Source organism: Vicia villosa, linkage group LG6 (assembly GCF_029867415.1).
Source record: "Vicia villosa cultivar HV-30 ecotype Madison, WI linkage group LG6, Vvil1.0, whole genome shotgun sequence".
NCBI lineage: Eukaryota > Viridiplantae > Streptophyta > Magnoliopsida > Fabales > Fabaceae > Vicia > Vicia villosa.
Genome location: NC_081185.1, coordinates 94,438,861 through 94,464,805, shown reverse-complemented (window position 1 = coordinate 94,464,805; position 25,945 = coordinate 94,438,861). Strand labels below are relative to the sequence as shown.

The 25,945-nt window shown below is 33.3% G+C and overlaps 2 protein-coding genes across 2 annotated transcripts; both read right to left on the bottom strand.

Moving 5' to 3' along the window:
- Positions 1 to 12: 12 nt before the first annotated feature.
- On the bottom strand, positions 13 to 1,266 carry LOC131609341 (3'-5' exonuclease-like). The gene has a single exon (XM_058881024.1). It carries the CDS (start codon positions 642 to 644, stop codon positions 18 to 20), a length of 627 nt encoding a protein of 208 aa, XP_058737007.1. The 5' UTR covers positions 645 to 1,266; the 3' UTR covers positions 13 to 17.
- An 11,081-nt stretch (positions 1,267 to 12,347) lies between these two features.
- On the bottom strand, positions 12,348 to 21,006 carry LOC131609340 (cuscuta receptor 1-like). Its single transcript, XM_058881023.1, has 10 exons — positions 20,651 to 21,006; positions 20,399 to 20,539; positions 20,107 to 20,277; positions 19,843 to 19,992; positions 19,615 to 19,758; positions 19,458 to 19,532; positions 17,368 to 17,442; positions 15,800 to 15,949; positions 14,755 to 14,904; positions 12,348 to 14,605 (listed from the first exon to the last, which is right to left on the bottom strand). The coding sequence occupies exons 1-10, from the start codon at positions 20,985 to 20,987 to the stop codon at positions 12,414 to 12,416; spliced, it is 3,585 nt and encodes a 1,194-aa protein (XP_058737006.1). The 5' UTR covers positions 20,988 to 21,006; the 3' UTR covers positions 12,348 to 12,413.
- Between the last annotated feature and the right edge of the window lie 4,939 nt (positions 21,007 to 25,945).

Genomic DNA, 25,945 nt, shown 5'->3' with positions numbered 1-25,945 from the left:
AATCAAGCAATCAAACCCTAGTTTCCAGCATTAAGAATCCTTCCAATCTCAAATGAAACAAAAGCATCGAGACAAGCATACTGAACCTGCTGAGGACTAAGCTTCAAAGCATTCCATTTACTCATGGTAATCTTCCTAGGTTTCTCCATACCCTTACCGAGAACATGTAAAGCCAATGTTTTAAGTCCAACACGTTTCATATGATCACCCAATCTCTCAGCAGCAAGGGTGCAAAGTTCAACAAAGTTCCCAACACGCAAGGAGTAGTCTCTAAGAAGTTTCTCCACGTCCTCTCCGACACCAACACCAACGAATGTGTTGTCTTGGTTCTCCAGAAAAGCAACAAGTGAATGTGGAACATATGGAGCATGGAGGATTTGGAAAACAAGGCATTCTCTGTCTACGCAGAGTTGAAGGACAGCGACGGGGTTATCCATTGAGGGCAGCCTGTTTGGAAGCCACTCAACGTCTAGGCCGACAAGGTAGCGGCGGCTGTGGCTATTGCGGGAGAGATTTGAGAGCCATTCTTCAACTACGGAAGGAGTATGTGTGACAGTTGTGTGAATGATTTTGGAATGAAAGTTAATATTGTACTTATTGTGGGTTTGGTCTGGAGCAGCATGGTCAAAAGTGGTAATAGACATTGTTTTTAATTTGGAGAACGATTTTATTTTTTTGGTTTAAAATGTGTGATGATGCATGGAAATGAAGATCAATTCCTATATACACTGGTGAGAGAGAAAGATAAAGAAAGCAAGCAAGAACGATTAATTAGCTGTCTCTCTATTTCTTTGCCAAACGCTTCGGTTTCTATGACATTGTATTCCCAAGGCTATTGAAGAAGTAATTTGATAATTAAACGTTGAGTCATGAGTGTTGTAGTAAATGTAGTATATAGGAAGTGAAAAGGTTACACCCAAATGTGACTCCGGTAATTCGTCAACTAATAGTCAATACCAATAGAATATAGATACCCACAATTATATATTTCTTCTATTACTAACTACCCTTTTATGTAAAATGTACGTGAGAATGATCTAACATAAGCTAAATTTAAGAAATGAAATAATGTTGTATAAGAATATACTAATACTATTACTAAATTTATTTTATTTAAAACTTTGTATAGTGTACTAAAATATAAGAAAAAAAAACTTATTTTTGTTGTTCTAATTAAGTTACTATTAGGAAAAAAATTTAATTTATTTTATTATTTATTCAAAAAATAATATAATTTTAAAGTGAAATTAGATACACATTATATTTAATTTTCTCTTCATTTTCTTTTTTAGAACTTATGACCAATTAAAATTATTTTATATTTTTACAAAAAAAATTATTTAAAAAGTTATAATCCATTTTCTTCTCTTTGATATCTTCATTCATAAATATTAATATTTTATACTCACTCTGTAATTGTTTATAAGAAGAAAAAAAACATAAATTTTTTTAAAAAGTTATATATTTTATGTGCATAGACATATAAACAAAATAGAGAAAAACACTTATTCAGTGCATCGATGTCAAACATATAGATATAAAATTTTGAACACACCAAAAATTTATTTTCTAAGACTCTTATATTATAATTCTAATACAACGGTTTTCTACTCTGAAGATGACATGTTTCGGTCTGCATGCGCTTCGCCTCTTGCAAGCCTCCACGCGTCCTTCTCAAGGGATAAATAGGGCCAAAAATCATGCCACTAGCCTGTTTCAAAATCCTATTCATCGAACTCCAAGTCTGAATGACTTAAAATATTTCTAAGTCCCAGATGTAGTGTAAGTTTATCATCATGACTATCTGTTCGCCATAATAGCTTGTCGAAATATCTTCAGTCTTCGCCAAAGTCAGTTTTCTTAATTAAATTAAATCCTTTGTCTCCTTAATACCTTTCTTTTAGTAAGCATCGAATTTCCAGCTAACAAATTTTCCTCCAAAAATGTCTTTTTGGATCATCTGGGAGATGACATTTTTAGACAGTCTGCGACGCGACTGCTCAATCACGGCTAAGACATCATGTTCATCATGACTATCTTTTGTAAAACGTCTTATCGAGATGTGCAACTTTGCAACCATAATCATTAATCTTATTTTCTAGGAGTAGTGGTGGCTAATGAATAGGCAACCGCCTGCTCCACCTCTCAGAAGCATACACGTGCCCCACTTAAATTTTTTTATTTTTCAGAAAGGAAGTGGGAACGACCCTTTTCCCTCTCTATATAAAGTTTTCCTCTTCAACTTTCCACAGTTTTCCAAACTCTAAACTTCAAACCTTCATCCCTTCTTGCGATTTCTTACCCAGAAAACAAAACCTGACAGATTTTCACTTCCGATCTCCTAACATTTCATCAATGGTGTAACATCCCAATTTTATTTATTAAATATTTATTGGTTATTTAATTATTTAATTGTTAAGTGGTATGATAATTATTTAATTGTGTGTTATTGTGTTAATTATCATAGCTATTGGCCTAATTATTAGAAGTGATAGTAATAAGAGGGTGTGTGTGACTAAGTGTTTACCTAAAATTTTGGTAAACAACCGCTAGTTTCTTTTTAAAGGTTACTTCGCTTGATCAAATAGTAAATCCTAGGACTCTATTGTGCTATATTCCTTTCCTATCTTGGTTTCACTTATATTTAATGCATAAAAGACAAATTGTAAAGAAGAGATTATGCACAGGATTTAAGGCATGACAAAAAATAAAGGCGTGTAAGGAAAATTGGCAGGAAATAAAGGTATCAAAGAAAGAAGATGCAAATATGTGTAAAAGACAAGAATGAAAATCTATTGCATAATGATTAAAATGGTACGCATACGTACATTTCCAGAAAGTAATACTCGTTTCTCACTTGCACAGAGATTTAGAGAATTTTTTTTGTAACATAAAAATGCGGACCCCTAAAACTTACTAACAACACTGCTTGTATAGATTTCTAAACAATAACTTCCCTAACGGTCAACCAAGCATCTGTCGACACGTGTCGCGATCACACAATCTTTTCCTATCGGACCTCCACGTATCCTAGAGAAATAACTATAAAGTCTTATCCACTACCTTCGACTTCGACTGATTCTATTAAACACATGAGTATTTCTCAATTCCTTCTTCTAAGTATAAAAACTTTACCGTCGACTGTGAGCTCAACTGAGGTCGAAGACTCTTCAACTCAACAAAGTCCCTCAACTCCTCTCTTTAGATCGACATGCTTCCAGCATCATACTTTAAATAGTTAGTCGAAATTATAGGGTAACAAATTGCCTCCTCAAAAGGCCAATTTCGACTAAAGTCTAAAGGAGAAAAATGACGTTTTGAATTCCTCACAATTTCGACTTCCATTACTGACGTCAACGCCATAATTATGCCACAATTTCTAAAGCAATACTCATTACATAAATCCTAGGTAGTGGGCTATTAACTGCCCCCACTTCCTTATTTCAGTTTCCAAAACAGTTGAAATGACGTTTCTTTTCAGACTTTTACCTTGGTGATGCAACCCCTAGGTCAAAAAATCTTCCTATAAAAGCCCTTCAACGTTTTCTTTCAAAACTATCCTTCACCCATATTCTCCTAGCTTTCTCTGAAAATCTTTTCCTTTCCAACTCTTAACGCTCAAAGCTCTTAACAATGGCTGTCGTATCCACTGTCTACGACACTGGCGCTAACCCTATGGATGTCATTATATCCCGCGAAGAAGAAGAAAAAGGGTTAGACTTCGCTCCCCAACCTGCATCAGATGAAACGAAACTCACTATCTGGAAGAATCAAATGTTGATTCCTTTTCAAGCTTCTAACAATCTTTTGGCATTCTCAGGGCCATATCCAGATCACCGGTCACACCCTCGCAAGGTATAAACGTTCTTTCACTCTTTTGCATCCATTATGCCTATTGCATTTGAGAAAACTCGTCAACTAGACTTGAAGTTCATGGATCCTACAATGAGAGTCTTTCATTCGACTCCTCCTCCTAGAAACAAAGATTACCTAACTTGGCTTAATAAAGTTCAAGCGAAGAAACAACGAAGGTGGAGAGAATTAGGCATCTTTGACGCCATTCAACTGTCGAGGAATGGTCATAAAGTTAAATCCAGCATGTTGCTTGCCTCTCTTTTCTTCTGGGAAGGCTCGACTAAGACTTTCCATCTTCCTTGTGGAATGATGACCCCCACACTTTTCGATGTAGCGGCGATTATAGGGCTTTCGCCTTTAGGGGAAACCTTCGACCCTACACTTCAAATAGAAATGGAATTCAACTTTAGTAACGCCACTATCACCAAATATATTATGGAGCACCATGTTATAAACAATCTTGAAGTGTTTGATGAAGAACATGTAGCCTTTTTAACTTTCTGGTTATCATATTTTTTGTTTTGTTCTGGATGCCTTAAGGTAGCAAAAGCTTATATTCCCTGGCTATTCAAATACATGAAGGTCGAAAAATCTCTTTAGGAAAACTTTTATTAGCCTACCTTTATCATTCATTAGGTTTAGCTTCATTAAGGATTAAACACCTTCATTCGACTCCAAAACAATTATCTTTATCAAGGCCCTATTGGTTATTGCAACATTGCCTAAATGCCACATTTGAGTCACGTATTGGTTTTAGTGTATCATCAGCCATCCTGGCAATCATGCACGATCGACGTGTCGAAGGTGTTAAACTCGCTCTGTAGACTCCTCAATGTGAATCTAACAAGACGAACTTTATGAAGTTCATTAAACTTTTCTCAGAATGTAAGGTTTTCCTTTCGTCTATGGCTCCCTTTTCTAACACGTGTTTTGGCCCTAGCTGGTTTAGAGCTATCTTTCAAGGAAAGACACCGACAACACATGCTCACCTGAATGTTGTATGGGAGGAATTTTTGAATCCCACTCTTATATCTTATAGAATAGGATCGACTGACAAGTGTTATGGGTTCATAGGTTATCAACCCAACTTGATGTCTCGATAATTTGGCCTCAGCCAAATGTTACCAAAAAGTATTTACACTTGTGAGAACGACATTTGTTGGTCGGGGAGAACCTTCACCTCTCGACAACATGTGGACTGTCTAAAGTCTCATAACAAACAATTTCTAGAGCTCCCAAAATTCACCTTTCACACTTCTTACCTAACAACAGAAGAATTCGAGCATTGGTGGCGTCAATATTACCAACTGTTTGATGCCCCCTTTTTGTTGAAAAGATGAATATTGCCTTCACTGTGTTGGGAGATAAATTAAACATAAGTAATCTTTCTTAACCTTAGCTTTCTTTGCTGTTTTAAGAAAATATTATTATATATTTTTAACTTCCACTTTCACAGGTCTTGAAGATGATGAACCAGTTGTCGAAGTTGAGCCACCTCTGACCAGACAGGTATTTCTATCTTAACTCGTGAGAATATTTCCTATGATTATGGTTTCTTAATTAAACCTTTATTCTCAGGGTCGAAAACTTCAGAGTAGCTTGAACACCACTGCCATTGTTAAAAAACCCAAGAAAAACAGTGTGAGAAAGGTAAATCCCTTCGTTCTTCTTTCATCTCTTGTCGAATCCACCTTATAACATTCTTATGCCATTTTTATTCTCTCACTTAGTTAATCATAAGCGGTGATTCTGGGGAAACCACTTAACCACAAAATGATGAAGGGGAGATTTTTTCTCGACCTCCTATCCCGACTCCTGCAAAAAAGAAGAAAAAGGTTGCTACCAAGAAACCTCCACCTCCTCCAAAACCTGTTGCGAGCAACAAGAATTATCCATCTTCGTCGAAATCCCCAACGGAGGTAAAGACTTCAAGTGTATTTACGCTAATTCTCGACTCTGGCTGTTTTTATTTATACTAAGTCATAACTATCTATTACAGGAACCGATATTGACTTTGGAAGCTTCCAACCAAACGCCTAAAAACACTGATGCCACTGCTAAGGTGATATCAGAAAATACCATCCACCCAAGCCCACAAAAAACAGACGCTTTTGAAAGTGTCGTTGATTCAACCAACACCCTTCTTGGTCGAAACCAAGAAGTGATGATTGTTACTCAACACACTAACCAAGGGAATTCTGAAACTGCCCATATGGTTCCAACACTTGGTAAACATGCTATTCTTTCCCTAGTCGATAAAGAGAGTAATCCTCAACCTATCACCAACACCACCACTCCAATTCAAAATATTGAACCTTCTCAATATAATCCAAAAGTTCAAACCAACATTGTGGTCGAAGATGATAATTCTAACAGCTCCCTTAATCAATCAGAGATCTTGGACCTAACAAGGACTAATCCTTCAGAAGCCCTTTTACGCCTGCAAAAACTTAAATAAATTTCCGTTAGTGTCAGCACCCTTCCTCAAGTCGAATCCCATGAAGAAGAAATTAATGCTCAAATTATATCTTTGATTTGTCAGCTCCGAGACCACATCTTTGAACCTGACTTCCTATTGGTTCTTGAGGAATCAGACATTCTTGGTGGAGAGATAAGGAAAATGCTCGAAGAAATCATCAAGGCATCCCTTACCGCACCAGTTGTGCAATATTTCTTTAATTTTGAAGCGTATTTAGACCAGGTCTGGAGGGATGTCATATTTAAGAGGAACACTGATATCCAAGTAAAGAATAAAATCCTTGAAATGCGTAGAGAATGGGATTTCAATGCCAATTCATCCAAGAAAGTCCAAGAGCTTCAAGAAAATGTTCAAGAACACTCCGACAAGGAAACATAGATCAACACCAAAATCTCTGAGTATCAAGCCCAAATTGCTGAACTTAACAGGAAAATAACTAAACTTGAAAAAGAGAAGACTACTCTGGCTCAAGTCAAAGGCCTCCCTTCCTTTGACAGCATTAATCAAGAAGCTCTTAAAGGAATTGGCCATGGCGAAAGAGCCCTTGGTCTTAAAGAGAACATTCAAACCCTTAAGATAGGTGTAACACGGTGAACTGACTTTATTTGAAATGTCGCGGTAAACAAGAGTCGCCACCGACTTTTATTTTATCCAATTTATAGAAAGGCTAAAAGAACAGAAAAAAATCTTTTAAAGAGATTTTGAGTTCGGGGATAGGTTATACAAAGGGAAGGTGTAAGGCACCATTTGCATCCATGGTTATCCATGGACTCTTAATTGCTTAGCTCACTTTATTTTCAAAATGTTTGAATTGTTTGAAAAGTAGGGTGTGAATAGAAAAAACCTTTGAAGAAGAACTTTAGCTTGTAAATAAGCGTAGTATTTTTGAATTTGATTTTTGAAGAAGAGTGGAAAGAGTTTTGAATTTGAATTGAGCAAGCAATTAAAAGTTACCTACTCTAAGTTTGAAGGATCGTTCTTTTAGCTTTTCGGGCGAAAGGGTCTATCCATACCATGAGAAGGCATGAAGTCTTTCAATTGGATGTAAAGGGTCATCGAGATATCGTTCGCCACAAGACTGTCCCTTGCCATAAAGAGGGCAGGTAGTCTAAGGGAAGGATATAATAGTCATTTTGTTTAGGCATCATGCGAGGATACCTTAGCAATCGGGACAATCATCTTTTACCGAGGCAACTTCGAGGGACTAGATGATTTTCAATCTATATAGGTAACCTTGCTTTAGGTATCCTCGGAATCGAGGGACTTGACTATTTAGTACAATTAGAGGCAACAGGCAACAATAAGGCAACAGTATAAGGCAACAAGAGGAATTACCCTAAAGGTGTGTGTGTGTGTGTGTGTGTGTCACAATCACGTGAGTTCAGTTCGAATATTTATCTTTGCGGTTTATGAGCTATGTTCAATTATTAGTTGTCAGTCCCTATTTTACTAACCACACAGTTTAAAAATGCAAAATTAAAGGCATAAATTTAAAGTCCTACGCTATTACAATAAACACCTGTGGGCGGAAAATTAAAGGCGGATATATAAACCTAAACTATTACAATATCTTAGTGAGATTAAGCTTAAACTTTAAGAGTAATATCACAGTTGTAATTATAGCTTTTTAAGAAGCATTCTATAACTCTTGTAAGAATTTGTTTACATTCATTTGTAAAGAACTAGAGGAGATCAAGTTGTGATCGGATTCTCTAGAAAGTCTTAGAGGGTATCTAAGCATTGTGTTTCTAGAGGGATCAGGTTGTAATCAGAATACTCTAGAAGACTTAGAGGGTATCTAAGTGGAAAACCATTGTAATCAAGTGTGATTAGTAGATTAAATCCTCAGTTGAGGTAAATCACTCTAAGGGGGTGGACTGGAGTAGTTTCGTTAACAACGAACCAGGATAAAAATTATTGTGCAATTGTTTTTATCTTAAGAGTTTTCAAAGTACACTTATTCAACCCCCCCCCTTTCTAAGTGTTTTTCTATCCTTCATATCTCTGTTAGGTTAATCAATTCACACACATGCTAATCAATTCATACTACACTATTACTAATTTTTTTCCTGCTATTAACATACTGCCTTTGTTACTGATACTTTACATTTTCCCACTACTAATTTCTAACACTAAATTTGTTGCTAACATAATGTCTTTGCTAACTATTACCTCTGTTATTAATTCACTGCTACTGATATACTACAGCTAATTATACTGCAACTCATGCCAAGATTAATTAAACAAATGTGTACATGAAGAACAAACAAAAAGGAAAGGAAGTAACATAGGTGCCCCTCGGCACCAAAACGCTGTGCCTAACAGCACATTGGTCTCTTCACAAGGGTGCCGATTGGCACCCCCTCCCTACCGGCCGCCACACTCTCCTAGGTGTGCCCCTCGACACACTCCCTGTGCCCCTCGGCACAAGGCTTTCTCCAGCAACTCTCAGACTTCCTTCGATCACAATATTTCCAACCCAAACCAACACAACACATAATTATAGCAACATGACGACTATACCCACCTCAACATAGAATGATTTTTCAACAATAATTCATTCAAAGTAAAATGATTTCATCAATTTCAGAAACACCCACAACAAATCAACACACACAGTAACAGTTTTACACAACCCGAACATACAACAATAATTTTACAACGAATCAAACATACGATAATTTCATACAACCAATCCCCACATACTATCCATCATATACCCTGTTATAGAGTTAGAACCCCACCCTTACCTTGGATTGGAGACCGCTCTATTCTGCTGATTGAACCTAGCTTTTTCCCTAGCTTTCAACCTTTACTCTTCTAAATCGGAATCACAAGTTGAAAATTTTCCTAAATATGCAGCTACAGTGAGATGATGATATCTCACAACTCAGACCTTATTTTGAAGATCCCAACGGTCAAAAGTTATATATAGGTGTTGCGAACCTACCCTCAAAATTTGGGCACAATTCAACGGTTAACGAATCAGGGATCGTCGATTTAGTGAGACTGCTGCAAGAAAAACAGGAATGAGTTTCTCTCCTCTTTTCTCTCTTCTTTGCAAATTTCCATGACCAATTCCCCAAGACTTTTTTCCTTATAATTAACCTAATCCTTATATAATTAACTTAACCTAATTTCATTAAACCTATTGGGCCTAAGATTCACACCCCCACTTATACTACACACAAGCATAGAAATAATCCCAACAAAATCTTATATTATTCTAATATATTACTACTACAAATCAACTTAAATAATCAACTCAATAATTTCACTAATTAATCAACTTAGCAACTCATCACAACATTTCACAACTTCAACAATTAATCCAAAAATAATTTAATTAAATAATTAATTAAATAATCGGGCGTTACACGTAACAATCGCCTTAGGCATCTCGACTTGTTGCTTCAAAAGTGACCGACACACCTCCAATGCCCACCTAAAATTATCCTCATTTTCACACTCCATAAAAGCAAAACCAACGGCGTACGTCTTTTCAGTGGATGTAACACCGACCATCTCAACTAATGGAAGTCAATACTTGTTGTTTTGTAGGTAGAATAAAAAAGGAGCACTGTCGAAAAAGTGTTGAACCACTTTATCGAATCCGGATGAGTCCAAAAAAATCTCGGATCGTAACCTCATCATCGCAAGTTCTGTACCGCAACACGTATTTATTGTCATCCAACATTTTCAACAGTTGTTGCATCTCACTAATCTCTCCCGTACTCGCCTTATTATTGCGGTACCGTTGATTATACACTTTCCTTATATTCGATACATTGTCGGGTTCCTTCCTTTTCAATGTGGCAAGTATATTTTTCGGTTGGACAAGATTCAAGGAGATGTCATTAATACATGTCTTCTCTTCCGGATTGAGCCGACATACACTAGGATGTCCTTGTAATTTTTGCGCACAAATCATGGTTATGTAAACCACAAATAACAGAGAATCTCCACTTATTATTAGCCAACATGTAACCACTGGTTTTAAATGGACACTCGCATTTCTTAGCACCCGTGTCGTCTCTTTTAAAATTCCTTAGAGGAGGATGGTATTTCCTGCTTCTTTCGCACAACATTGTTAGGAAAGGGTTTCTTCTTGCGGTACCGTTATCTAACTTTCCTAATACTGCACCAAAACCAAGGTTAGTTACATTTTCTACAAATCTATGTTAGCATGCTTTCACTATCATCAAAGTCTTGCTTGCTATTAAAGTCATCGCCGACATCTACCGCCTTTGTGACTACCTCTTCAACATCGACTAAAGGAAGTACTTCTCTTGCGATATTATCGGGGTGCACCATACCTATTTGCAAACAATTGCCAAAATAAAAAAAAAAATACAACACTGCTAGAAAAAACAACACAGGCATTGTTTCGTAGATGCACATACGGAAGTGCTCATCTTCAACACGTACCGTAGATGTATCCACGGAAGTAATGTTACTTTTTTTAACAGAATTTTAATGTATAATGTGAGCAATGCAATGGTTGAAGATGAATATTTACCTGGAATTCAGTCTTCTCTTGCTCTCTTTGATTTGTTGCACCAAAAAGTTTGAGTTTTGAAGTGAAAAATGGTATTGGAGAAGTAGGGTTTTTAGGTTGTGGAAAGTGAGTGTTGATGAAGAAATGTAACAATGGGGAGTGATCAAGCTGGTTCAAACTATATCAGATACTTCCGTAGATGCATCTACGGAATAATGTGGCACTAAGCCGTTCAGTAGATGCACCTACAGAATAATCACTGAACTGAATTTATGTGTATTTTATTCTCATTTGTACTAGTTTATTATACTTCCATATATGTACTTATGGAAGGTGATAAATTTTTAAAAAAAAAATGTGTTTCCGAATATGCATCTACGAAAGTAGGGGGCATGATTGAAATTTCACGCGGTACGTAAGAGAATCATGAATTGCATTGAGAAATTCCTATTATATATGAAATGTTATGGTGTCTCAATGTGAGGTATAAGGACAAATATAGAGCATACAGTACAGTACGTACATATAAGTGTGTTTTATTTCATTAAATTTATAAGCTCTTCTATTTTTTTACCAAAATGCCACTATTGAAAACCGACAATTTTTTCTGTGTTTTTAACTTGGTGAGAGATTAAAAACATAAAACTGAAAACCAAAATAATAGAGTACTTTAAATTTTCACTTTTAAAAAAGTCATTTTCAGAGCGATCTTAAGAAACAAAATTTTAAAATTAAGTCAACCAAACAGATTTTTTAATTTTAGAAAAAAAAATTGTTTTTAAAAAGCTATTTAAACAGGCCCTTTCTAGTTTCCCTTCTTTGTTTTTGCGAGTTTTCTCTTTGTGAATTGTTCCTTCTAGCCGTACAGTAGATTACCCCTTGTCCTTGTTTTAATTCATCTCTCTTTCCTTAAGAAAAACTGTATGTTGCAGACATTTATTTGGGATTAAATAAAAACATGATTAGTGGATTTAATGTAATTTACATCTTAACTAATACTATAAAATATATAATTTTTTGTTAAGAAATGTATAATTTTTTTTTGATGTTTTCTCTTTTTATAATATGCTTAAAATTCACCAAATATTCAAATGGGAATAAAGTTTTGAAGAATTTATATTTACAACTATATATAAAAAAAATTGAAATTCAATATTCTTTCACAATATATATTTAACAGAGCTCACTAAAAAAAGACAAAACAAGATAAAAAAAAACTAATTAGTTGAAAAGACAAAATGAAACTAATTATAGAGCAAATTCGAATAATTACAAATTCCAACCCAATGGAGTAACAAGAATATTATGGTTGAGTTTAATTCAATCTTATGAATCTGATATGTGAAAATTACTCTCATTTATAAAAACATATTAAAATCATACACTATTCGATGAAAAAAAAATATAGAGATATTAGTTTATAACCACAAAAAAACAATTTTATAAGAAGATGACCATAACCTTATAAATCATTTTCATACAACACCAATTTAACTATTTATTGACTTACACACGGAACAAACAAAATATATATTTATCACATGAAACTTCACATATTATGCATTCTTGATACAAAAGTAACTAACATAGATTATCCTTCAAGAAGTAGTAGCAATTCATGCCCACCAATCCTATATGGTAAAACCATGATTTCCTCCAATAAGGATTGATGAACAGAACAATTGCAATTACCAACAACATTGATGTGTATGCTACAACAAAGCTCACACGAAAAACATACATGTCTATCCAACTATCGTTATCTCCATCCATGTTCACGTCATTTGGTAATGGATTAGGTGCTTCTCCACTAGAATTGCAACTTTTTGGAAGTGGAAATCCACACAAAAATTGATTACCCTCATAGCTGCTTTCATCAAAGGTAATAAATTGCCCTTTCCTTTCTGGTGTCGTGCCTGATAAATTGTTGTGTGCAACACTGAATACTTCAAGGGAAGTCAATCCACTTAGTTGAGGAGGAATTTGGCCACTCAACATGTTGAAAGAAAGATCTAAACTCTCCACTTGCACCAAATTGGAGAATGTAGTTGGAATTTTCCCAGAGAAATAATTGTTGGACAAGTTCAATGCTAGAATTCTGGTCAAGTTTCCAAGCTCAGATGGAATGCTTCCATTTAGTTGATTGTGAGACAAGTCAATCCCAGACATATAAATAAGGACATTTGTGGTATAGGTTTCTATTCTTTTTTTTGAAGTAAATTTTTCTTTATCTTTCCCAAATCGAATAAATTCATCTGCTCTAATATGAATGACACCATTGATTTGATCCCTTAATGCCTCTGGATCCTTATTCTCAAAAGGAATGTTACCCAAACAACTAGGTATTTCTCCAACAAAATTGTTAAAAGAAAGGTCTAGTATGCTTAAATTTGATAGATGGCATAATTGTTTTGGTATATTCCCTTTAAAGCGATTACCTTTCAAAAGTAGGATGTTCAATCCTGTATTGCGAAGGTCGTGTATAAGATCATGAATTCCATTTGTTATTTCATTGTTGCTAAGATCTAATGTAACTATGGTACATTTTACTCCCCAAGAAGGCAAACATGAGGAGCTAGAAGACCTTTCTCCAAACATATTTTTGGACAAACAACTTAAATGATTGTCACTCAAATGGATAAATGTGGCAGAAGAATTTACAAAAGATGGAACACAACCCGACAAATTATTTTGGGAAAGATCTAGATAAGAAATACCTTCAAGTTTTGCCAAATCAGATGGAATAGAACCTTCAAAATAATTATTGGACATTGAAAGCTCAATCAAGTTTGTACTATTTTTCACTTGGCTTGGAATTTTTCCAATGAAATTATTATTACTCAAGTCCAAATGTTCAATTTTTGACGAGTTAAAAAAGTTACTTGGAATTTTACCAGAAAGACCATTACCATCCAACAACAAGTACAACAAAGAATTGGACATTGACAACATAAGAGGTATGGATCCATGAAGATTATTATTCGAAAATCTCAAGAAGGTGAGTTCACCCCCGTCTGCAGATAAGTTATGGGGAATTTGACCAGACAATTGATTATCAGACAAATCCAATTTAGATAAAGAGCTTAAGTGACTTATCTCATAAGGAATAGGACCATGGATTGCATTTCCAGACAAATTTAGATAATTCAAATTGGGGAAAATTGAACTAATGTTATTGCTCAACATTTGACCTGATATAGCATTGTTAGATACATCAATTGTCACCATGTTGAGACATGGACGAGTGGGAAGCTGAAAGTGTCCAATAAATGAAGAGTTCATAAGTATAAGATCTTCCATTTTTGTGTTGTTTTCCAATAACCAATTTGGGAACTCTCCTCTAAGTTTACAACTAGTGAAATCCACATAAGTCAAGTTGTATTGATAAAGAAGAAATTTTGGAAGTGGAATGGATTTAGCCTGAGTTACTGAAGACAATTGGAGCACTTGCAATTGAAATTTGGGAACCAGTGTTTTCAAAGATGAGTCTGAATCAGAGATGACTTTATTTCCATTACCATATATGAACTTAAGGTTCGAATGATTCGAAAATAATTTGAATGAGATTGGAAATTCAAATTGGTTCCCTTCGAAATTAAGATACTCAAGTGATGCAAGACTTGCAAGATTAGGACCAAAATTGCCAATAAAATGATTATTGTAAAGCATTAAAGTCCGAAGTGATGTCATATTAACAAAAGATGTGGGAAGTTTCCCCACAATTTCATTTTCGGATAGGTATAACTCTTCCAACATCTTAAGCTCAAACCAATCTGAAAAATAAAAGGTTGAAAAAAATTCTATTTTAAAAAGGGTATTTTGATCAAATAGATTTCCACTGATCAAAAAGGAAAAAAAAACTATAGGTTGTGATGCATATCGTAAAAGTTGTACTAAAAGTTTAAATGATAAAAACGATTACCTCCATTAGGAAGAGTACCATTTAGGCCACATTGTCTTGCTGACAAAACTTTTAAAGAAGGCAAATCTCCAATTCTTTTGAAAAAGTCGTTACTTAAATTAGAACTACCGTCCAATGCTAAGTATTCCAAGTTACTTAAACTACGTAAACCTACACACACAAAAAAGAAAGGCATGTATTGAGAAAAAGGAAATGAAATTATATCAAAGATAAGTAAATGTTTAATTTGTGTTAAATAAATATGGTTGAGCCTAACTCAACCCTACAAAATCGATTGGTAGGGTGAGGATTGTCCCCCCTCACACCCCCTACAAAACCGATTGGTAGGGTGAGGATTCCCCCCCCCCCTCTCACACCCCCTCATACCCAGGAACACATAACTGGAGCCTGGAAATAAATGGTGGATAACCTTATAGCGGAAACCATAATAGGTGGCCCACCAAATCTTAAACGAGACTCTTGATACCGTGTTAAGAAGTGTGGTTGGGTCTAACTCAACTCTACAAAACTGACTTGTAGGGTGGAGATTTCCCCCACTTATAAGGACATGTTCAGGTCATATATTGTCCGATGTGGGGCTCTTAACACACTCCCTCATGCCCAGGACTAGACAAATGGAGCGTGAAAATAAAAGACAGGTGGCCCGATAGCGGAAACCATAGAAGGTGGCCCACAGAATCTTAAACCAGACTCTAATACCATGTTAAGAAATGTAATTGGACCTAACTCAACCCTACAATACTAATTGATAAGATGAGGATTGTCCCCACTTATAAGCACATATTTAGGCTATATATTGTCTCACGTGAGACTCTTAATAATTTGTAGGAACCATTATCATAAATATACGAACAATCACATATTACAATATATATATTTTTAGAAAGGTATTAGAAACTAACAAGCTATAGTAGCATTATAGCTTTTGATGTAATTGGATAAATATGTAAAGTTTGCATTGTATGTACATACCAACAGGTAATCCCATAAACAACACTTATTTTAATATGGCAGGAGTAAAAAATTAAATAAGATGCATTATTACCTCCGGCAAGAATTGTTTCGGTAAATTGGTTTCGAGATAAACTAAGCTTCCTTACTGATGGAAAAACCCACAACGACTCTTGTAGATTGCTTCCATTTATCATATTCGAATCTAGCGTAAGAATATCCAATTTGCTCAGAGTTTTTGACCCTGAAAAATAAATGTAACTTTGTTTCACTGAGGAAGTATTTGTTTCAAATATTAAAACTTCTATTCTAAATATACTCTATTATTTTTCAATGGTCTTAAATATAAGAAAAATTATTTACGGTTATTATATTCATTGTCATTATTTCAAATACGTCTTTATTATTTTTCACATTTTCATGATTTTAATATTTTTAAAGTAAAAAATATGAGTAACATTAGAAAAAGTTTAACATTTAAATGCATTTAGACATTTTTCTTAAAGGATAAGTTTTTTTTTTTTAAAGTTGACAAAGTAAAGAAGTTATTGAAAGTTACCTCTTATTCTCATAGAAATATAAGATTTCCACATTTTACATGGGAATGAAAAATAAAAATATCAAGTGCAAATAAAACTCTCAAAAATAAAAAAAAAATCAAAATGTAATTTATAAATGCTTGAAATAAACATCAGAACATAAAAAAAATTAAAATCACTGAAAATAAATCAGAAATCCATCAAACAAACTCCCCTTAAAAATGTTGAGATTCAAGTGCGACGAAGAAGTCTCACATTGGTTAGAAAACGAAAGATATGATACTTTATAAGTGAAAACACCCACACACCTATCACCTTAAGCTATGTTTGGGAGTTTGGAGGGGAAGGGAGGAGGGTCTTTAAACAATAGAAAGAATTGAAGGAAATGAATAGAAAGATTTTAGTTTTGAGGGTTTTGGAGAATTTGATTTTCTTTGGTATCTCAAAAAGTAAATATACATTAATAATAAACATTATTTAATCATTCTAAACAAAATCTTTTTTAAAAGAATTGTTTAAAATTTCTCTATATTTTTTTAAAAAATTAATTTTCAAAGTACTGATCCATTTCTCTCCCCTTCAAACTCCCAAACATAGCCTTAAGGTTTTAGGTGGAGAAGTGGTGTGTCTCTCACAAAGTGTGTCACAAAGTTGAAAATCAAGTTTGAAGAAGAAGTCTCACATTGGTTAAAAAAAGAAAGTATATAATACTTTATAAGTGAAAGAACCCACACACCTATTACAAGTGTAATATACTCCCTCGTTATCTTCATTGAGTTGCCTCCAACAAAAAACTCAACATTTATTTTTGGTAAATTCTTATCTACCCAACTCAAAAAGTTGGGTAAAGTTACCTTCAATATAAAGTGTCTTGGAAAATATCAAAAAATATATTATTTAATAATTAATTAAATAAGATAAAACTAAATGATGCAATGTGATTAGTGGAATGTACATCCAACTTTTTGAAGTTGGTAGAGAACTCGTCCCTTTTATTTTTATATGCTCCCTTGTTAACCCCATCGAATTGCCTCCAACAAAAAAACTCAACATTTGTTTTTATAAAAAAAATGTTTGACTAAATACATGCTTCTAAACTTAAGTTACCGTCATGTTTAAATACCTTTGTGAAAAATGAAATTCACCAATCGATTATCACCCAAATCAAGACTCCTCAACCTCGGTAGAGTCAACAATCCTGCAAAAAGATAACAGTAATGATTTACTACTAGTATATACTATATAGAACGATTTATGATTTAGTATGCATTTTTTTTTTCAAACAATATTTATGATCCGATTTATATTAAAAAAACGGAGAGAACATAATATAGTCAAATTAATTGTCATTATAGAACCTAAAATAGGAGGTAAGCACTTCCACATTATGAGGTATTATTTTCATGGTAAAAAATAGTAGGTAAGTTGGGCTTAGGCCCTCCTTTATTTAAAAAAAAAAAAAAGAGAAAAAAAGTAAGCACTTCAACATTATAGGTATTATAAAATAGGTTTGATTAATATTTATCATATTCATATAATTATTCATGGTAAAAAATAGTAGGTAAGTTGGGCTTAGGCCCTCCTTTATTTAAAAAAAAAAAGAAAGAAAAAGTAAGCACTTCAACATTATAGGTATTATAAAATAGGTTTGATTAATATTTATCATATTCATATAATTATATATAAAAATATAATATAAAGAGTTATTTATAATTTATTCCCACAAAAAATTATTTATACCAATCCATTATCTTAGAAATTAAATTATAGCAATATAAAAATTATTTTATTCTTAACAATATTATATATCTATTAATCAAATTTTTTATTCTGATACAAGCATGAAAATATGTTTTTGAAACTTTAATATTTTTGAGAATAAGTTTTATATTCTTAAAACAAATACTATTAGAGTTTGACCTAACTCATCTTTACAAAACCGGTTAGTAAGGTGAGAAATGCCACTCTATATAGCCTCTTTTAACCAATGTGAGACGTTAGGATCTTCCTAATACACTCCCTCACGCTCAACATTCTTTTGGATTTGGTGAGTGGATATTAATGGTAGGCGGTCCATGATCTGATCGGTAAGCTCTGATATCATATTAGAGTTTGACCTAACTCATCCTTAAAAAACCAGTAACTAAGGTGAGGAATGTCACTCTATATAAACTCTTTCAATGCTCTATCTCAAACCAATGTGGGACTTTAGGATCTTCCTAATAAATACCTCTAGTAAGAGTTTTTATTTTGAAAATATTACTCTTTCGTTTTGTTTTAAATATGAGCGGATAAACTCAATTGATATGTGTTAGCAATTAATATATGATAATAGTATTTACTTATTTACATTTATTAATTAAAATTAGGGATAAATATATGTTATCCTTGTCATTATGGCGAACTTTGGTTTTTCCTCAATATTTTTTTTTAGATTCTCTTCTTATAAAATAAAGATTCTAATTCCTGCAGTTCCTAATCCTTTATTTGGCCGATTGCGTGTGGAAAAGTTGGCTACGTGGCATGCTGGACTTGCTTACTGTATAATATAGTGTACAAGAGTCGTTGATATTTCTATAAAATAAAGATTCTATTTTCTACCGACCCTAATCCTTTGATATTTCTATAGTGTACATTAACGCTTTTTATTAATGGTTATATAAAAAACGTTAATGTACACTATTTTAAATATTAAATAAAATTAATATTAAATGAATAAAATAACAATTAATATTAAAACGTTAATGTACTTTATATATAATATTAAACATTAATGGATAAATTTATATAAACTATTAAAATTAAATTAGTATTAATGTACATTATAGTAATTTATAAAATAGCAGTAAACAAATAAATAATTTATGAAATATTTTATGAAATAGTAGTAAAAATATAATGCAATATGTTATAAATAACAGTAAACAAATAATGAAATAGTTTATGATGTAATAATAGTTTATGATAAATTGTTTATAAATAGATGTAAAAATAGCAGTAAATAAATAAAATATTATAAAATAGTTTATGAAATATAGAATGCACTATGTGAAGTATACTTTCAGTTTAAAAATTAAACAACTAATGCACGTAACCAGATTTTCCACGTCCAGTCATCCAAACAAGGATAGAGGCAACAGAATCTTTGATATTTATAAATAAGTTTTTCCAAAGACAAGCTTGTAAACTGGTCTGATAAAAAGTAATACTCACCACTTATATCAAGCGTTCCTTCTAAATTGTTGCTGCTTAAATCAATGATTTCCAAAGACCTCAGTTCTGATATATCTAGCAATACATAAACTTAGAAGATGATTAGAATCCTATGTACTTTTAAAATAAAAAATAAAGATTAATAAGCATGACCTACTATGAATTTCTTTGGGAGTAATTTCACTAAAGCCTATTCTTAAACTCTTGAGTGAAGAACCGCTAAGAGCCGATCCAATATCAATGTCAGTGAAGTTGTTTCCGCTTAAATCAAGTATCTCCAAATTTCTCAGTTTTGATATATCTAAAAATATATACACATATATGAATGATTAGAGTTTAAAACAAAATGTAAAGATTAATGATTAATATGTAAAGTATGACATACTATGAATTGTTTTGGGAATAATTTGACTCTCTCCTAAATTTAAATTCTTGAGGGAAGAAAGTCCACTAAGAGCAAATCCAATATCACTGTCACTGAAGTTGTTGTCGGAGATGTCAAGGATCTCAAGGTTCTTCAATACAATGCATAATCCTACACGTTAGTTAATATATTGTGTTACTGATATGCAGCTATCTTAATTAAAAATTACCGGTTAGTTATCTTAATGGAACAGAAACTGTTAATAAGTCCTAATGTATAGCCTACCTTGCATATGAAGATCTGAGTCCAATCCAATGTTACGCAAATTCAGTTCCTTCAAAGATGTGAATCCCCTTAGTGAAGGAAGTATTTCATTTGTCAAATTGTTGAAACTTAAGTCAAGGACCTCCAGATGCCGCATCTTTGACGAAATTGTTTCCAAAACAGGCTGAAAAACTAAGGTTCAAATGTGTATTAGTGTTACTGTTAGTTAATTGGTTTGTTGCAGCAAATAAAAAGTATTGATTGCCTTTAACTATTTATTTGTTTTAAGAAAGAAAACTATATTTGGCCTCACTGTGTAATGAAGATTTGTAGTATGGGTCTCCAGAAAATGATAGAGACCTAAGAGATGAAAGTCCATCCAAACAAGACAGAAGGCTCATAGCATTATCGAAAACACCAACACCCAAGTTAAGAACTTCCAAACTTTTTAATCCTGTATAAAAATATGTAAATGGTAATGATAGTTAAGTGAAAATAAATTAATTTTTTAGCACAGTAATTGAGATAATTAATGACGAGAATATTAAATTTAATGAGAAATAACCTTGACGAGTTCTTGAACAACTGGATATTGAATTTGATGACAAGTCGAGAGTGTTCAAATCATTGAAGATTATAAAATCAGAGTAGTTAACTTGCCGAGTATCACCCCAATTTTGAAGATTGAGTTTGGTGACTCTTCCAGTGATGGTGTTGCATTCAACTCCATCCCATTTACAGCAATTAGTACTGATGCGTTCCCAAGGATAAGTAGCATTTTCAAAATGGGATTTCAGGGTAATAAGAGCATCTCTCTCTTGCTTCCAACAACCCTCACAACACATTAGTACTTCTACTAAAACAAACACACATACTAATAACCTCTTCATTTTCATCTTCATAGGTTTTGTATAGAAAATGAGATTATTTGGCCGTTTAAATAGACTAGATCCTTTGAGTCCGTGTATGTTACGTTTATCTCAAATTTGGGGATATTATTCCTTTGAAAAGTTCAATATTTTTTAAAATTAGAGATAGGAAATAATGACTTGATTAGAGTAGACTTGCTAGTCAACTCTATTGTTTTTTATGGGATTGGGAAATTAAAGTGCAACATAATTTCACCGACATACACTATATTAACTTAAATTTAAAATATTTTAAATTATAGCCGATATTAGTTCCCATATATTAAGGAATTTAATTTAAAAATATAATTATAAAAATAGTTTTTTTCTTAACTTATATTTTCAGTATAAAATTACTATTTTTTATCCCCTGATATATTTGAAAAAAATTAAAATTATAATCAACTTACACTAAAGGTACTGGTACCAAACTAAAACTCATGGGTACCAAAGAATTTACCTTTGAAAAATACTTGCATGAGCACAAACATAACAGGTGGCTATACAAACAACCAATCACAATTTTTTATTAATTAAAAAATAAGAAATATTTGTTTCACTCCCCTGTTCAATCACAACCACCCCATGAATCCAATTAAAAAAGAAATTAAATTTTAAATAAATTTAAAATTTTCTCTTTTCTTATTGGTTGTTCATAACACTCATGATTTATGTTGGTATCCATGCAAGTTTTTCTCGATATATTTTCAATCTAGCATTATATATATATATATATATATATATATATATATATATATATATATATATATATATATATATATATATATATATATATATATATATATATATATATATATATATATCAAACTTGGGGATATCGTTCATTTGAAAAGTTAAATTTACTATTCAATAAAATTTGAAAAAGAGACCGAATGACTTAGAGTACATCGTTCATTAACTCATTTGAAAAATTAAATTTTACTATTCAATAAAATTTGAAAAAGAGACCGAATGACTTACAGTAGGAAGACTTGTAGTTAACTACTTTTTCTTTTGCATTTTCCGTGTTGAACACTTCCATTTATTTATTGTACTACCTTTTTTAATTCTTTTAATCCTATCAAAGTGTGAATGCGTGTATTTGGGTTTGATTATCATGTATTTAAAAATAATAATAATTTATTTTAAAAAATGTGAAGTATGTTAATTGATAGATTTTGTTAACCAACCAAATCAAAAACTATAAAAAAAAAAAACTCCATTTGGTTCGATTTTGTTTACACTATTTTCTAGCGAATTTAGTAAATAAGGTGAACAACACCAACAATAATGGAAACCAGTCAGGAAAGAGATATGAGAGGAGGACATGTTAGGGGTAAAAATTTCGGATAATCCAAATTGCATTCTATGTCCACCATCTAGAATGAATCAAACAGGGACAATAAAATTATCAGGCCTACAAAAGCCATCTCATTTTATTGATTTCTTTTCTTAGATGAAAGTTTCTAATTTACACAGTTTGCAAAAAAGCTCAGTACCTTGCCTTGAGAGTAACATGCCTAAACTAAAGAAGTTGAAGACAGTTCTGTTAAAGAGACAAGGACCAAAATTGTCAAAGGGACAACAGATAATACTGAAGTAAATTATTGTGATGATGAATTTGGTTTATATGAAGGAGATGAACAAGGGCGTTAATGGAATAAGAGTCTCACAATCAATTGCAAAAATAAGCTCGATGATAATGGTATTTCTGCTTAATTTGATTCTCGTACTGAAGTGAGTGAAGACCATTTTACAATTACAATTGCTTTGAAATATGAGGAGAAATGTCTTTTCCTCAATCACCTTTTCCATTTCACTCTTGGACATATTATCCAAGTTCTTCCCATAACAATAATGCATTCTTACATGGAGAACTGCATAAAGATGTGTACATGATAATTCCACCTGGAGTTAAGAATACTAAGCTTAATCAAGTATGCAAACTTATTAAGTCTTTGTATGGCTTAAAGAAAGCATGTAGGAAGTGGCATGACAGATTAACTTCATTCCTTATCAAGCACAAGTACAAACAAGCAATTGCATATGCTTCCCTATTCACAAAACAGAACCAGACGAGTTTTACCATAATGCTTGTTTATGTGATGATGCCATTATAGCGGGAAATTACGTGGAAGAAATGAAACATATCAAATAAGTCTTACACAAAGTAATCAAAATCAAGGATTTAGACCAATTGGAGTATTTTCTAGGAATTGAGGTAGCTCATTCCAAGCTTGTTATATTCATGTGTCAAAGAAAATATTGTCTAGATCTTTTACAGGATTCAGAAATGCTATGTGCCAAGCTAGCCTCAACACCATCAGATCCATATGCAAAACTTCACAAAGACAACAATGCACCAAACAATGATATTCCGACTTATAGAAGATTAGTTGGGAGGTTATTATACCTCAATGCAACAAGGCCTAATATTAATTTTTGCACTCAGCAATTGAGTCAATTCCTGTTTGCACTAATTACAAACCACTTTAATGCTGCTACACGCGTGCTCAGATACTTAAAATCATGTCCTAGTAAAAGAATATTACTACCAAGAGATTCTCAAATCAAATTGCAAAGGTATTCAGATGTAGATTAGGTGGATGTTAAGATACTAGAAGATCAATTTTCAGGCAATGCTTCTTCCTTGGCAGGTCTCTAATTTCATGGAGAATTAAAAAGCAGATAACTTCATCAAGATTATCAAGTGAAGCCGAGTATAAAGTGTTGGGTGCAGCTACATATAAGCTTGAATGGCTTATGTATTTTTTTCAAAGATTTGCATTGAATGCATCAAGACACCAGTGTTGTACTTCACAATTAAAGTGCTTTGCACATTTCATAAAATCATGTGTTTCATAAGAGAACAAAAAATTTAGAGATTGATTGTCGCATTGTTAGGGAAAAAATGATGGCATGATTAATAAAGTTGCTACCATGTCCTTCAAAAGATTAATTGGTTGATTTCTTCACCAAACTATTGTTACCTCAACCTTTCAATGTCCTTTTATCCAAGTTGATGATGCTCGATATATATCAACCATCAACTTGTGGGAGGGTGTTTTAAGGTGAAGAAGTGATGACTTGAAGTGCAACGAAACTAATTCAACATATGATGAAATTCAAAATAAATAACTTAGAGTAGTTAGTATTATTAGACAAAATAAATAACTTAGAGTAGTTAGTATTATTAGACAAAATAAATAACTTAGTGTAGTTAGTATAATTAGAGTTAGTTGGAAGTTATGATCCAATGTTAGAGAGTACACACTCTTAGCATGCATCATTTCTTACTCTATAAGTAACCTTTGTAAGGGAAATAATTTCGTGGATCAATTATATAAAATTAGAACACCAATACTTACTTATTGTAGACATGATTTAGAAATAAGGATTGTCGTTATTGTCACCTTGATTCGATTCCTGAAAAGATGAATGACTGGTTCTTCCTCTGGATCTCACACTCCCGTTCACAACTCTCAATGAGGCTAGTTGTGGAGCTGTCAGCTATGTCTCTTATTTCGTGATTACATAGGGGACCTAGCCAAATAATATATATAATCCTAGTCCCTACCCATTATGGGCCAAGGGTTAAAATCCCACACTTTTCCCACACCAATCAGGTTTCAGATACTCAGGCTTTAATTAAAAGGATCACTTAACCAATAAAGGAGTCTATTTATGCAACCTGATCAAAATCATGATTAACCCGTTTTTCACAAATTAAATAACAATTGATTGTAGCCCATAAAATATTAAATAAATAAAAAATTCTCCCACTTGGGCAAAATCAATTGTGTGATTTTAACTTTAAAAATACATTTTGAAAACGACTCTCGGGTAATGACCAATTCCTTAAAATGCGGTCGCTTTTTAAGGAAATGCATGATTCCAGGTGCAATATCTGAATATGACTTCACACTACGCCAAATTTGGCTTTTAGCAGCACCCCTACGAAAGCGCTTTTAGGAAAAGCGCTGGCATAGGCTTCGCTAAAGACAAAATTAAAAAACACGCTAAAAAAGCGCTCTAATAGTGGGGGGGTATGAAAGCGCTTTTAAGAAGCGCTCTGGTAGGGGGGGGGGGGTTATGAGAGCGCTTTTCAAAAGCGCTCTGGTAGGTGGGGGGTACGAAAGCGCTTTACAAAAGCGCTCTGGTAGGTGGGGGGAACGTGGGGGGAACGAAAGCGCTTTTCAAAAGCGCTCTGGTAGGGGTGTTTAATGAGAGCGCTTTTTGTCAAAAGCGCTGGTATAGACCAGGCTATGAGAGCGCTTTCCAGAAGCGCTTTAGTAGCCTTATTACTAAAATTTGATATTACGCGTTCAGAATCCCTAATTCATCTTTTTTCTCCCATTGACGCTAACTTGCCCAGAAAACCCAGAAAACCCATTTTGTCTCCCCCATCTTTTTTCTTCCACTTCGTCTCCCCCACTTTGTCTCCCACAACTCAAAGTTCTTCACCGCCGCCGCCGCCGTGTAGCATCTCGCCTCCACCGCCGCCGTCATCTTCATCTTCATGTATGTCACCTTGTTTTCTTTTGCTTTATTTTTAATTGTTTTTGTTCGACTGGCTATGTTTCTTAATAGGTTATAATCCATGAACACAATTTCTTGTTGCTTTGTTGTTGGGTACTGAATGTGTTGTGCTGAAGAACACAATTTTTCAAGAATAGAACACATTAGTGCCATTATTTTAGCTAAAAACAGAACTTTGATATTTTTATATCTAAATTGCAAACACATTTGTCAAGAATAGAACACATTAGTGCCATTTTCGTTTTTAATTATAATGGGTTGTTTGAAATGAAAGCATGAAATGAAAGCTATAGTATATGATATGAAATGAAAGCTATAGTATATTATGAAAGCATGAACTACTTGCTGCATAATTTCTTCTTTGTCATATCATTGAGTTATTTGAATTGTAATGGGTAGTTCAATTGAGGGTT

Bases quoted from the DNA above. Each gene is read 5' to 3' on its own strand.
- LOC131609341 (XM_058881024.1), bottom strand. From the start codon at position 644: ATGTCTATTACCACTTTTGACCATGCTGCTCCAGACCAAACCCACAAT.
- LOC131609340 (XM_058881023.1), bottom strand. From the start codon at position 20,987: ATGAAGATGAAAATGAAGAGGTTATTAGTATGTGTGTTTGTTTTAGTA. The intron at 19,993-20,106 runs GTAGGCTATACA...ACTAACGTGTAG, and splicing joins CTCAGATCTTCATATGCAAG to GATTATGCATTGTATTGAAG. The intron at 17,443-19,457 runs GTGAGTATTACT...ATCTTTTTGCAG, and splicing joins AGGAACGCTTGATATAAGTG to GATTGTTGACTCTACCGAGG.